Consider the following 13,929-nt stretch of genomic DNA (forward strand, 5'->3'; position numbering starts at 1 on the left):
TTCATTGACTCCTTGTCCCCAGGTGCGTGAGCGGGACCTGCCCTTCGTTACCCACACCTTGTCATCAGAGTTCACCATCCTGCGGGTCGTCAATGGCGAGACAGTGGCGGCTGAGAACCTTGGCATCACCAACGGCTTCGTGAAGCCCAAGATGGGTGGGTTGAGGGAGGGGAGGGTTGTGCAGAGAAACTTCAGGAAATGACCAGGTCCTGCCCCAGGGCACCCCCATTCTCAGAGCCTCAGCTGAAGGCCAGGCCATCACATGGTTCAACAGTCCTCAGACTCAGGGTCTCCAAAGGGCGGTGGGTGTGGACACAGCCAGAAACGGCCAGGGGCCACTGCTGACCCAGCCCAGGGTATCAGTGTGGGCCTCCCAGAGGCAGTGACTCTCAGGCTGAAAAACTTACATAGCAAAAGTAGGAGCTAATAAGATAGGTGGTGAAGTTTGGGAAGGGCTTTCCAGGCAGATGGCATGGCATGTGCAAAAGCCCAGGGGTCTGGGGGGGTGAGCCCAGAGAATTAGGAGAGCTGCAGCAGGTGCTGGGAGCTGCAGAAGTGACCGGGGCCGGATCTCAGAACCTGCCATCAGGCCTCCCCAGAGCAGCTGCTGGCAGACCGCCGCCCCCCCAGGCCCCTTGCCACCTCCTGGCCTCAGCGTGCCCCGTATTTGTGCTCCCACAGTCCAGAGGCCTGTCATCCACCCACTGTCCAGCCCGAGCAACAGATTCTGTGTCACCAGCCTGGACCCCGACACACTGCCCACCGTTGCCACACTCCTCATGGACGTCATGTTTTACTCCAACGGGTAGGGAGGCCCCCCTCGGGGGTGAGGGGCTGCAGGGTGGGCCAAGGAGACACGAATCTGCCTACAAGCCCCAGTCTGAGGGGAGGCACAGGCCTGCCCTGGGAGCTAATCCGAGGGGGGAGAAAGTCCGAGGAGGGAAGCACAGGCCTGCTCTGGGAGCTAGCTTGAGAAGAGAGACATGACTCTACCCCAAATCCCCTTGCTTAAAGGGGAGAATTGATTCATTGCAAACCCCAAAACTTGTTGAAACCCCAGGCCCACATGTAGATGTTATGAACACCCCAGGGTCCCCTGAGCTCCTGGGCAAGCCCAGTCATTTGAAGAGCCAGGAACTCGGGTTTTTTTCATTTGCTGGATGACAACTTTGCATTTTTCCTCAGGGCAGATTTTAAGTTTCGGCCAACACCAAGCGGGGTGGGATCAGGGGCCAGCAAGCTGGTAGTGACCACGGACTGTGCCCTGAGATGTTGGCCAACACAGGGACAGAGGAACCCTGTCCAGGAAGGGGCAAGTATAGCCCATGCAGAGGGCCAGCTGGGTCTTCAACACTGTGAAGTGCAGTGCTCACCCCCGTGAATGCCGTGGAATCACCTGCATCTCGCCGGTGTGGAGACCAGGGAGGGGGCAGTGGCTCAGGGTCCCCCAGCAAGGCAGGGTCAGAGCCAGGGTTTGGTCGGTGCCTTCCCGGACACCCCGTAGCTAACAGGCAGGGCAGGTGGGCTGGGTGAGGGTCAGGGTGAAGTGGGTCCCCCGCTCCCCCCCTCACCATCTCCCCCCGGCCCCCAGAGTGAAGGACCCCCTGGCGTCCGGCGATGACTGCGATCACATCCGCTTCTTCTCCTTCTCCCTCATCGAGGGCTACATCTCCCTGGTGATGGACGTGCAGACCCAGCAGAGGTGAGCCAGGCCCCGGGTGGAGGCTGATGATGGGCCCATCACCCACTTGGTCCTAACAGGTCCCCGCCCTAGCCCTTCATTGGAGGTGAGCGGCCCCAGCTTACAGGTGACAGGCCACTCAGAGACGAAGGCCCTGAGTCACCCAGCGCTATCCAGTGCTGTTATCCCCCACCCCATCCCCCAATCTGGAGCTGAGGAGGGGTACCCTGACCAGCCTGAGCAAAGGGCGCAGTTGTTCCCAAAGCCCAATCCCAGCTTTGCCTACCTGCCCCTGCCCACCCACCCCTGGAGGAGGGAAGGTGCAGAGCGTGTGGACTGAGGGCTTGGAGGGTCCTTGGGGCCCCTGAGTTCTAGCCCAGCATCAATACCCCAGCGACAGGGAGCGTTCCAGGGAGAGCTGGCGGAGGGAGCACTCTCAGCGTCTGGGGGTTGACGTCTCTCGCTCCCTTTTAAGGTTTCCTAGTAATTTGTTGTTTACGAGTGCATCTGGGGAGCTCTGGAAGATGGTGCGGATTGGAGGACAGCCCCTGGGATTTGGTGAGCCCCTGGGGTTCCACACTGGTTTACGTGTAGTAGTGGGTATCTGTTCATCCCATACTCATTCTAATTTATCCCCCCACCGACCCCCTTTCCCCTTTGGAAACCATGTTTGCTGTGTCTGTGAGCCTATTTCTGTTTTGTAAGTGAGTTCAGTTTCTTGGGCGGGGGACGGGGGGTGGGGACTGGGCTAGGTCTTTGTTGCTACTCGTGGGCTTCCTCTAGCCGCGTCGAGTAGGGTTGCTCTCCACTTGCGGCGCTCAGGCTCCTCACTGTGGTGGCTCCTCACGGGCTCAAGGCACTGGCTTCAGTAGCTGCCGCTCGTGGGCTCAGTAGTGGTGGCGCACAGGCTTACTTGCCCGTTGGCATGTGGAACCTTCCCAGAGCAGGGATCGAACCCGTGTCCCTAGCACTGGCGGGTGGATTCTTAACCGCTGGACCACCAGGGAAGTCTGCGGATTAGTTCATTTGTATCATATTTTAGATTTAACATATAAGCGATATATGATACTTGTCGTTCCTGATTTTCTTCTTAGTATGATAATCTCTAGATCCACCCATGTTGCTGCTGAGATCCACCCATGTTGCTGCTGCTCATGGCATTATTTCTTTTTTTTTTTTTTTTTTTAAGACTGAGTAGAATTCCGTTGTATATTCCGATGTATTCTGTAGTATCCCGATGTACCACACCTTCTTTATCCATTGATCTGTCAGTGGACATTTCGGTCGTTTCTATGTCCTGGCTGCTATGAATACAGGGACGCGTGTTTCTTTTCAAATTAGAGTTTTGTCCACATATATGTCCCAGAGTGGGATTGCTGGATCCCATGGTAATTCTACTTTCAGTTTTCTGCGGAACCTCCATATCTGTTTTCCATAGTGACTGCAGCAACTTACATCCTCACCATCAATTATAGGAAGGTTCCCTTTTTCCCCCAACTTCCCCGGCATTTGTTATCTGTAGACTTTTAAATGATGTCCATTCTGACTGGGGTGAGAGGCCTCATCGTCATTTTATATACATGTCTCTAATAATTAGCCATGCGTATCCGCTCCTCTTTTTATTCCCAGATTTGGTTTAGAGTTTACCAAAGTACACCCAGTATAATAACATTACAGAAAAAAGAAAGGATGAAGGGAGAATTCAGGTGGGATAGTGAGTGAAACTCGAAGCATCTGTCGCGGTGTTCTGCTTTGAGTGGCCTCATGGGCAGGCACCAGGGGTCCTGGCATTTGGCGTATAAGAAGCAGCAATGGGACCTACCTTCCTGGAATGTGGAGGGTTTTAACGCCAGGCTAATAGCTATAAACAGCCATGCAAGGCTTCCCTAGTGGCTCAGTAGTATAGAATCCACCTGCCAGTGTAGGAGACACAGGTTCGATCCCTGATCCGGGAGGATCCCGCATGCTGCAGAGCAACTAAGCCCAGGCACCACAACGATTGAGCCTGTTCTCTAGAGCGCGGGAGTGTCAGCTCCTGAAGCCTACGCACCCTAGAGCCCATGCTCTGCAGCAGGAGAAGCCACAGCAATGAGAAGCCCACACACGGAGCAGCCCACAGCAGGAGAGTAGCCCCCGCTTGCTGCACGTAGAGCAGAGCCCGCGTAGCCGTGAAGACCCAGCACGGCCAAAAATAATTAAAAATAGCCCTGCAAGAAAAACAACTTTTTGAGAGTCAGAAAGATTCTAGATTGGCAGATGTCATATGCTTCTGATCATGGTTTGCAGGAAATGTGTTTTCCATCACAGCCCAGCACACGCATACCCTAACAACTCTACGCTTTCACGCAACTGCACCCACGGAAGTGCTGTCCGAGCCCTTTGCCCTTCCCTTTCCCATTGTCTTTTGTTGTTGTTAGTTTTATTTACTTATTTTTGGCTGCACTGGGCCTGTGTTGCTGCCCGAGAGCTTACTCTAGTTGCAGCGAGTAGGGGCTACTCTCTAGTCGCAGCGTACAGGCTTCGCGTTGCGGTGGCTTCCCTAGTCGCGGAGCACAGGCTCAAGGCCTTCACTCGTTGCAGTGCGAGGGCTTCGTTGCCCCACAGCATGTGGAGTCTTCCCAGATCAGGGATCGAACCTGGGTCCCCTGCATTGGCAGGCGGATTCTTAACCACCGGACCACCAGGAAAGTCCCCTGTTTCACTTTATAAAGCGCTAGTAAACAGCCTTCTAAATTCATGTCCCAAACAGGTCAGCAGCCACTGTTTGAAAGGCACCATTCTAGACCCTCATCTCCTTCCCGCCTTATTTTATAGAAATAAAAATGAAGGTATTTGTAGTTTAAGAATCTTAGGACACAACCAGTCTCCACCACGTAGCAGGACAGACAGTCATCAGGAGGGCAGGCATGAGGGCTGTGCAACCATCAGAGGGGCCTGTGGGTCCAGCCAGGAGCCCCGGGAGACCAGGCAGAAAAGCAGGAGCTTGAGAGACCTGTCGGGGAACGGCCGAGGCTGTGCTGGATGACATGGCAGAGGGAGGGCTGAGCGTGGTCCCCGCCTCTGTCCCCAGATGAGTGCGGCATCGTGGCCCAGATCTCCGAGCCCTTGGCCGCCGCAGACATCCCCGCCTACTACATCAGCACCTTCAAGTTCGACCACGCACTGGTGAGTGTCGGACACCCACCCCAGGGCAGGGGAGGCCTGGTCCGGTGGCTCCCAGATGTTTACTTCCCGCCCCTCTCAGGTACCGGAAGAAAACATCAACGGCGTCATCAGCGCCCTGAAAGTCAGCCAAGCAGAGAAGCACTAGAAGGGCCTCTTCCGCTCCTCCCATCCACCCCTCCCAGGCCTGGGCCCAGCCCCACCCTGAAGACTCTTCTTGCAGTATTTCTCAACAGACTGGAAAACAGGCCCCGGGGCCCCCAGAGGCGGGGTCTCTAGGAGATGCCCCCAATGGCTGACCCCACCAGGCCTGGGACCCAAGCCAAGGCCTCTCCATCCCCTTCTCCTGCCTTCCTGGAGCTCCCAGACCCTCCAGAGAGCAACCCCCCTCCTCCTCCCCAACCCTCACCCCAGAAAATGATGTCCAGGGCTGAGGGAGCTTGTCCACTGACCCACCTTCTCGTCCAGCCTCACCCATGGCCGAGGGCGAATGCTGAAGGAAGCTGGTGCCTCCTATGGGACACTGGGGTACCGATTGTCACGTCATCTTGGGGGGCTGGTTGAGCAGGGCCGAGTTCATGGAGCCAGGGAAGGCCCTCGTGAGGGCGGGGGCTCTGGACCCCGTGGTTGCTGGCCTCTGGTCCCATCGGCTCTGGGCTGGTCCCTGCAGAGTGGAGGCCAGTGGGCGGCCCTCTAGTCCTGTGCTGGTGAGGCTCTGAGGGAACACAGGTGGGGCCCTGAGCTGGGCGGGGGACCCTGGCCACCTAGAACCTTCCTTGGCTGCCAACCACAGGGCCTGTACCCCGACTCCCAGCAAGACTGCCAAGGGGGCCCTGTCCAGACCCTCCCCACCATGAGCGCTCACCCTGGGGGGCGGGGGGGTGGTTCCCTGGAGACCCACCAGCTTGGGGCAACAGCTCCTGTCCCCTCTGCTTTCCCCCGACCCTCCTGGGGCTGGCAGAGCCTCGGTTTTCCCCAAGTGGGGGTGTCCCCAGCATTCTGAGCTGGGGTTTTCTTAGGTCACCCCCACTCCCCCAGCGATCAACGAGACCAGCAGAGGGCTCCCCCATCGTCCTGCCCTCCTCTCCCTGCCCCGCTTGTGGTGGAACGTGGAAGGCCCCTGCCCCCACCTTGCCTGCTCGCCCGCCCGCCCCTCTGTCCAGGGACCGTGGCGTTCTTGAGTACTTGACCTGGGAGGCAGCTTATCTGAGCCTTAATAGAGAAAACCGTTCCTTGTTGCAGTCTCCTATTTAATGTATTTGTTACCCAGGCTGCGGTTGGCAGTAGTTTCAGGGGACAGGGCCTGCTGATGCTGTCGGGACCCAACGTGTGACATCGCTTGTTGTGACACCCTGTGGCTCCAGGGACAAGCCTGAGAACTGGAGCTGCCGCCAGGGGCCTTGGCTTTCCCTTCAGAGCAGGAAGCTGGGAGCAGAGGTCAGTTTCGATCCAGGGCTCCCCAGGGGCACCCCACACACAAAGCTGCCAAGGCAGAGTGGTTCGAAGCCTCAGAGAAGGTTTCGACAGGCTGCAGGGAGACGGACAGCGGGGTGGCAGACCAGCCCCCACCCCAGAGAGCAGGGCGACCCCCTGCCACCCCCAGCTGGTGGAGTTGTCCGTGCGTCCATGAGAAGCTGGCAGGAGAAGGGCCATTCTCTTGACTGGGTGAAGCCCCGCTCTGCCCCTTCTCCAGGCCACATGGGACCCTCTGAGCCCTGGAAACCCACCCGGTGTTAGAGGTGTGTCTCTGAATCCTTACAGATGTTCAGAGCTCAAGCACTGATTCGGAACCTTTTTTTTTTTTGGAAGTCATTTTGCACAAAACTCCAAAACAACCAAAACATGTCAGTTACTTGCTGGTTCCAAAACCAGGGTGACCGCGTGGGCAGGGCAGCCCCTCACGTCCTGAGCACCCTCTCTGTGCCTGGAAGGCCTTGATTTTTCTGTGGCGTGCCCTTCAGACCCCTTCCTGTCGGCCCCTCCCCATGTCGCTCCCCCGCCTCTCCTCCCCGCCGAGCAAGTGTGTCGGCCCCGTGAACCCAAGAAATGTGTGATTTCCCCCAGACCCCCTAGGACGTATATTGTACACACATATAAATACCTGTGTTTTATGTTGATATAGATATATACTGTAAATAGCATATATACTTGAGCAATATATATGTTAATATATACCGTGTGAGCGTGCACACGCGTGTGTGCTGTATGTGTGGGCGTGAGGGCCTCCGCCCCGCTGTGTCTGCCGTGCACACAGGCACGTTTTGAGCCACCGTGTATTTTTAATTCAAGTATATAGGCAATACGATGATCAGAGGAGCCAGCTGGCTGCCTCGGCCCTGACTTGAGAGAAGAATTAGACCAGCAACCGAGAGCAGAGCCCCAGGGTGGGGGTTGAGGGTCCCTACCCCCTCCTCCCTGAGTCTCCTTTGAAAGCTGGGGTTCAGCCCCTTCCTTTAGTTCTGTCTCCAAGGCCCCTGGACACCCTTGTTTTATTTTGGGGACAGGGCCGTTAGGGGGAAGAGCGCTTGGAAAGGAACAGCCCCTTCGCCACTGCTCGGCCCAGGTCTGCTTCCCCGCCAAGCACCTCCTGATTTCCTTCACCTGCAAGGTTAGAAGCCACAGTCCTCAGGTCTCCTCCTAGGGCCTGGCCCCGGGTAACTGAGAAAGAGACGGAAGCCCAGGATGTTGTTTCCTTGAGGGGCTGGTGCAAGGACTCGGCTCTCCGGGTTACACTGGTGTGTGTCCAGCGCACGGGCCGGGAGCTGACACCCTGGGAGCCCCGCCCTGTTCCCCACCCCTCCCCATCCTCTTGCCATGTGGGGAGGCCAGCACGTCCTCGGTGTCCATGTGGCCGTGAGCCAGCAGCTTGATGTGCAGAAACCTGGGGGAAGAGAAAGTGATACCCCACTGGCTGGCTGTCCCCAGGGGTCTCCAGACCCACAGAGAGGCAGCCCGAAGGAGCCCTGTTGAGCTGAGACGCTCTTGGCTCTGGCTCACTGAGCGTGGAGCCCTGGAGCTGCCACCAGGGTCCCAGGTGTGTCTCAAGTGTGCACTGTTCTCTGGTAAGAAAAGCTCAAACCGTCTCACCACCCCCCTCACTCCTCGCCTGCGTCATCCATGAACATAGGGTGAGAGGTTAAGGTAGGGAGAGTGAGGAAGATGGGGAGTCGAGACCCCCCGCTTTGCCCCCACCCCCATTATGAAAATCTGCCTCTGGTTCAACACTCAGCTTGGGCTCCCCTGGCTCCTAAGAAACCCCTTTCTGCCTCAGCCCCAGTCCTGGCCCAGCAGAAACTCAGCAGTGCCCACTTGACAACCCCTGTCTCCACGAGGGTCTCCAAAGCCCCCTAGGAAGTGGTGCCCTCCCCACTGCCCTCTGTCCAGAGCACCCATCCAAGCAGGAGAGGCTCACAGCCCTCCCTCCCCCAGGATTCAGGGGTCCCAGAGCCCCCCACGCACCAGCATTCTCCTCCTCCCGTCAGCTCCAGGCCCCAGGCCCCCGGTGGGGAGGGAGGGACCGGGTAATCTGGAGCTGGCCACTGTGACCTCCCCATTCGGGCAGTGCAGGCGTGGTGATGAGTGGTGTGTCCAGAAGATGCGTGGTCAGTTGGGGTATGTCCCCTCGGAGGTGACAGAGGAGGAGTCCTCAGAGCTCGGGACAGGAGACTCCAGGGAGACAGGAAGGGCCAGCCCCCGACCCCAAGCCAAGGGCACCATCTGCCTGATGTTTGAAGATGAACCTGCCCACCCGCCACCAGAGCCTTCCGGCCACAGTTCCCAGCCACCCTGGGCCACCTGTCTGAGTCCCTCGATCTGGATGTGGGCACAACTAGAGCCCGTCCCAGCCCCAGCTAAGAGTGGGGATCTCCCAGGGGGTGGGTGTCGAGGGTGTGTTGCCACTTTGCTGAGTGAAGATGGTGGGGCGGAGAACAGAAGCGCCCCCAGGGTGTCTGCCCAGCCAGGGCTGGGGAGCAGTCAGCCTCCCACTGTCACGGCCGCCACGAAGTGGAGTCGGTTGTTGACTTGGCAAACAGAGCTTGGGGAAGGACGATGGGGTTGCCCAACAGTGGAAAGACGGGGGCTTTGGCTTTTCAGGTTTCCTGGAGACTGTGCTGAGGCAAGGGCGAGGCCTGGAGCGGGCAGTAGCCCTCTATTCAGAGAGGCTGCCTAGGAGGGGAGCGGCCAAGATGGCGGATGGTGGTCAGCCCAGCAGAGGGCAGGCTTGGGAAGAGTGGCTGGGACTTGTGAGGGCAGTTGAACCCTGGTATAGCTAGATACCTTTTCTTACACTCCGGTTTCTTGTCATTTTCCAAATTAGAGGCAGCAAAAGGACTCTCTTCCATAGACCAAGGGACAAAGCTGTGGGGTGGGCTATGGCCTTCAGCTTTGAAACCCAAACCCTCCAAGAAAGCCTGTTTTCTTGCGAGGGGAGGATGGGAGCTGTGGGCTGAGGCAGTCTCTGTCCTTGGAGCTGAAGGCCCCAGAGTGGCCTGGAATGGAGGTAGAAGCCTGTGGCCTGGCCTGTGGCTTCCATGGGCAGCCTGGTTGGTGAGGGGGCTTGTGGCTCTTGCTTCTTGGTCGGGCAGGCTGTGAGAGTGGAAAGTGTTGGGAATCAGAGCAGAGTTCTGGGCACATGTGTGTGTAAAAGTGCATGTGAGTGTGAACGTGTGCTGTGTCAACACTGGTGCATATGGGGGCACACACCTGCAGAGCCCAGATTCGAGCAAAAGGACTGACTCGTTCAGTATTTCAAGGCTTCGGTATATTCTTACCGTGAGCCACGTGCAGAATTGAAGGGGTGGGGATGGCAGGCCTCGAACTCCCCTTAACTTTGTTAAAACCACTCTGGGGAGGGGGTGGGCTTCTCCGGTGGCCCAGACGGCAGTGTGCCTGCAGCACAGGAGACCCAGGTTTGATCCCTGGGTCGGGAAGGTTCCCTGGAGGAGGAAATGGTAACCCACTCCAGTATTCTTGCCTGGAGAACTCCATGGACAGAGAAGCCTGGTGGGCTGCAGTCCATGGGGTGGCAGTCAGATATGACTGAACTGTCAACACTGGGGAGAGGTCAGAGGTGTCCCCACGGGGCCCTGCTCTGCCCTGCAGAGGCCCAGTGGTCCGTGCAGCCAGCCCCAAGGGCTAGACCTGCCCAGCAGACTCCTCAGAAGCAGCCAGCCCTGAAGACAGTATTTACAAGGAGAGGTTCTGGGGGCCAGTGCCCCCTTGCCTACTGGGACTCATCCACAGAAAACGTCCCAACAAGTTGAAGGCCAGAGTGCGGGGTGAAGAGCTTGTGGAAAACAGGCCAAATTCAGGTCCCAGGACAGAGGCCAAGCCTAGTGCATCTTCCTGTCCACTACTTCAGCTTATCTGTTCAGAAAATGGTTCAGGGAGAGCTGGGCAGCATTGGCTCCAAAACTGGGGATTGGGTGGAGGGGCTAATGGCAAACAAAACCCTAAGCCCTCTTCTTGCTCTTTGCCAAAATCATTTCCGTTATCCCAAGATGGGGGTGAGTGGATGTTGGCTGCACGGCGGGGTTCAGAGAGGCCGCTGCCCTGCCCAGGGCCTTGCCTTGGGGGTCTGGCACGCCCCAGGTCACCAGCAGTACCAGTGGCACTTACATCTATCTGTCCCATGTTCTGGGCGCGGGGAGAATGGAGCAGCCCTGCCCAGGGCCCTCACGCTTTCTTTCTTTCTTGAAGAAACACAAAACCCTCGAGATTCATGTACTGTATGACGGAGAGAAAAAAAGTACCTAATGTTCCCCCAAAAAAGACAGTATATTTTGTACTTTGTAAAGTGTTCATTAAAATGGAAGAAAAAACAAATGATGTTGGCTGACGGCCGTCTGATTTCATGCTGATCCAGGGCCAAGTCTCCTCCCTCCCTCCTCTGTACCATGGTTGGGGGAACACCGGGCTGGAGCTGCAAGGAGGCAGAACAAAAATATGAGAGGAAATCGCCTTGAGAGCAAGAAGGGTTGTCTTAATGCTATGTAACAAGTTGCCCCCAAAGTGTAAGGCTTTAAAACAGTCCATCTGTGTGTCTTGGTTTCTGTGGTTTAGAATTGGGGAGCAGTTTGGGCTCAGAGTCCCAGGAGGCTGCAGGCATCTGAGAGCCTCTACTGGGACCAGAGGGTCCGTTTCTAAGGTGCTCCCCTCCACATGGCTGGCGAGATGGGCCTGGCTGCCGGCCTGTCCCCACATGAGTCTCCACTGCTTGAATGTCCTGACATTAAGTGTTTGGTTTTCCCCAGAGTAAGGGATTCAAGGACCAAGGCAGAACCTAAAAAAAAAAAATTGTTTTTCTTCTAGCCTCAGAATTCATGTACTATCCTCTCCACCATGTTCTGTCAGCATTGCAGCTCAGCTCTGACTGAACCCTGGAGGAGACACAGGGGTGTGAAAACCAAGAGGTCACAGTAACCTTGGGGCCACCTTGGGAACTGGCTGCTACATTCACCGTTCCCTCCGCACAGCCCAAATCTCTGGCAGAGGTGGGCCTGGGGGCGGGGGCCCTGCTGTGGATGCCACACCCCCAGGAAAGGTCTCTTGGTGCTGGAAGCCCAGGAGCTGATGCCTCAAGACAAGACCCCCTGAGGTCAGAAGGCTCAGCGTCCCTCCCACAAGCACCCTGGAGTTGGGCTTCTGCTCCCTCAGCAGGTGGACACAGGCTGCCCCAGCAAGAAAGGCTTGAGGGACTTCCCTGGCGGTCCAGTGGTTAAGACTGCACTTTTAATGCAGCAGGCATTCAATCCCTGATCAGGGAAATAAGATCCCACATGTTGTGCGGCATGGCTGAAAAAGGAAGCGGCCTGAGACCAGCAGGTCTGGACCTCGCACACCCTCACTCTGCTCCTCGCTGGTGTTCTCCATGGAGGGCAGGTGTGAGCAGGGCAAGGCTCTGCCTGCATTAGACCCCACCCTCCCCTCACCCCTGCCTTGCAGGAAAAGTAGCCCTAACAATGGAAGGGGGTGAAAATGGGAGCTGATGCGCTCGTTCACCAACCTCAGTTCACGGAGGTGCTTGGACCCTCAGCCCTTCTGGCTGCTGCGAAGGCTTTTCTTCCTGGGGTTTGCAAGGACTAAGCACCCTCCTCAACCCTTCACACTTCGGACAGGGGCCACAGCATCGGTGGGAACTCCACTGCCCCCAACAGTGGCAAATGCCTCCTTTTCCCACTGCTCATCCAGGTTTAGTGTCTGTAGGGCAGTGGCAAACCCAGGGTTGGGGGCTGGGGGGCTGGAGAGCCAGATGACTCTGCCACAGCCCCTTGCACCTGAGTTGCTCCAGATTTAAAGATGTGGAAATGGGCTATTTCGGGGAAGTGCAGTGCCAGGCTCGACCACAAGGGGATGCTGCCATGCTCTGGGGCCATGACCACGGTCAGGCAGGAGGAACAAGAACCCAGGACGTTAGGTTGAGCTTAGTTAAGCTGGGGGACCCAAACAAGGGACAGCAAAGGCGCAGAGAGCCTAGTGGAGAAGCAGGGTGGAGGAGGGTGGAAATGGACGGGGCTGGAAGGAAATGAGGCTGAAATACAAGGTGGGTTGTCAGGCCAGCTGGAGGCTTCACACTCCACTACAGACCATGGGGAGCCGGGGAGCCACGGAGGACTTCTTGCCAGAGACCAGACTTAGCATCTGAATGGTGAGTCTGGGTTACTGAATATGGCTGATAGGAAGAGGAAAGGGGGCAGCTGGGGTCCTGGCCTCGTATCTCAGGAGAGATGACCCTGGCCAACTCAAGAGCCTTCCCAGTGCAGTCAGGAATGGCGGGCACCGTGGATGTGGAGGGACTGGCTGGTGCCCCTCCCCCCAGCTAGGCATGTAATTCCACGTGGGAGATGCTTTGGCTGCTTCTTGGCAAGGATCTCACGGCAGCATATCAGACTCTCCTGGAGGGTGGGAGGAGTTCCCTGTACCAGGACTCCCCCCCTCCCTACCCCCTACCCCACCCCCCAAAGAGTCTGATTCAACTCTTCGTGGCTTCAGTATAATTTTTGAAGTCCCCCAACTCACTCTTAGGGGCGTCCTTGATGGCTCAGTGGGTAAAGAATCCACCTGCAGTGCAGGAGATGCGGGTTCAATCCCTGGGTCAGGAAGCTCCTCTGGAGGAGGAACTGGCAATCCACTCAGTATTCTTGCCTAGAAATTGCCATGGACAGAGGAGCCTGGCAGGAGGGTTGCAAAGAGTTGGACATGACTGAGCCCCAGAACAGAACCCGCTCTTAAAAATACAGGGCCACAGAAGGGAAAGGGCGCCCTGTGTGGTCCCTCTGCCTGCCTCTGGTTTTGGGTTTTGATTAGTTTTTATTTGACTGCTCCAGGTCTTAGTTGTGGCATATGGGATCTAGTTCCCTGACCAGGGATCAAACCTGGGCCCCTGCGTTGCTAGTGCAGAGCCTTAGCCACTGGACCGCCAGGGAAGTCCCTACCTCCCCTTGGTTTAATCATGTGTAACCCTGCTGGTGGGGGAAGCAGAGGGCTCATGATGGTGAAAAGCTCTCCAGAAGGAGCACGTGGAATGAGATCGTGGTGATGGTCACACAAAAGACTAATAGACAAAAACCACTGAATTATACACTTGAAAATTATTTTAAGAGTATACGACTCACATTTCAATTAAAAAAAAAAATGTCCTAGAGAAGCCAGATGTGGATGCACGGCAGGAGGGATGGCCAAGAAAATGGGAGTTATTCCGACAGCCCCTTGATAGCTGGAAAGAAGGACCCAGGCATCTTAGAAGGGACCGTCCACTACGAGAGCCAGTGGTGGAGTCCCTGTGCCTTCTCAGGGGTCTGCACTGGCCCCAGCTACTGACCCCAACGTCCGTGAATGGACGCAATCCGAGTGTGAGAACAAAGGTCACATCAGGGCAGCCCGGAGTCGCCTCACTCAGGGTGTCAGCCATGCATTTGCTCATGGGAGAGGACCCTTCACAGGAACAAAATGAAAAACTGCAGCGACCAAGCCGGTGGCAGAGAAGGCCTCTCTGTGTTAAATGCTGTGGGGCTGGGGAGTGGGGTTGGGAATGAGAGGACAAAACTGAAAAGAGGTAGGAACACAGAGGACAGTCGTGGGAAGGG

At 56.8% G+C, this 13,929-nt stretch overlaps 1 protein-coding gene across 2 annotated transcripts in view; it reads left to right on the plus strand.

Annotated features, from left to right (window-relative positions):
- CASTOR2 (cytosolic arginine sensor for mTORC1 subunit 2) overlaps nt 1-10,670 on the plus strand; it is a 54,690-nt gene extending 44,020 nt beyond the window's left edge. For both annotated transcript variants that reach the window (XM_040260723.1, XM_040260712.1), the window contains exons 4-9: nt 23-155; nt 682-805; nt 1,592-1,702; nt 2,157-2,239; nt 4,752-4,846; nt 4,926-10,670. In XM_040260723.1, coding sequence (XP_040116657.1) covers nt 23-155; nt 682-805; nt 1,592-1,702; nt 2,157-2,239; nt 4,752-4,846; nt 4,926-4,991 — 612 coding nt within the window. In that variant the 3' untranslated portion in view covers nt 4,992-10,670. The remainder of the gene's footprint in view (nt 1-22; nt 156-681; nt 806-1,591; nt 1,703-2,156; nt 2,240-4,751; nt 4,847-4,925) is intronic.
- The last annotated feature ends 3,259 nt before the right edge of the window (nt 10,671-13,929 follow it).

Source organism: Oryx dammah, unplaced genomic scaffold, assembly GCF_014754425.2.
Source record: "Oryx dammah isolate SB20612 unplaced genomic scaffold, SCBI_Odam_1.1 HiC_scaffold_2, whole genome shotgun sequence".
NCBI classification, from domain to species: Eukaryota; Metazoa; Chordata; class Mammalia; order Artiodactyla; family Bovidae; genus Oryx; species Oryx dammah.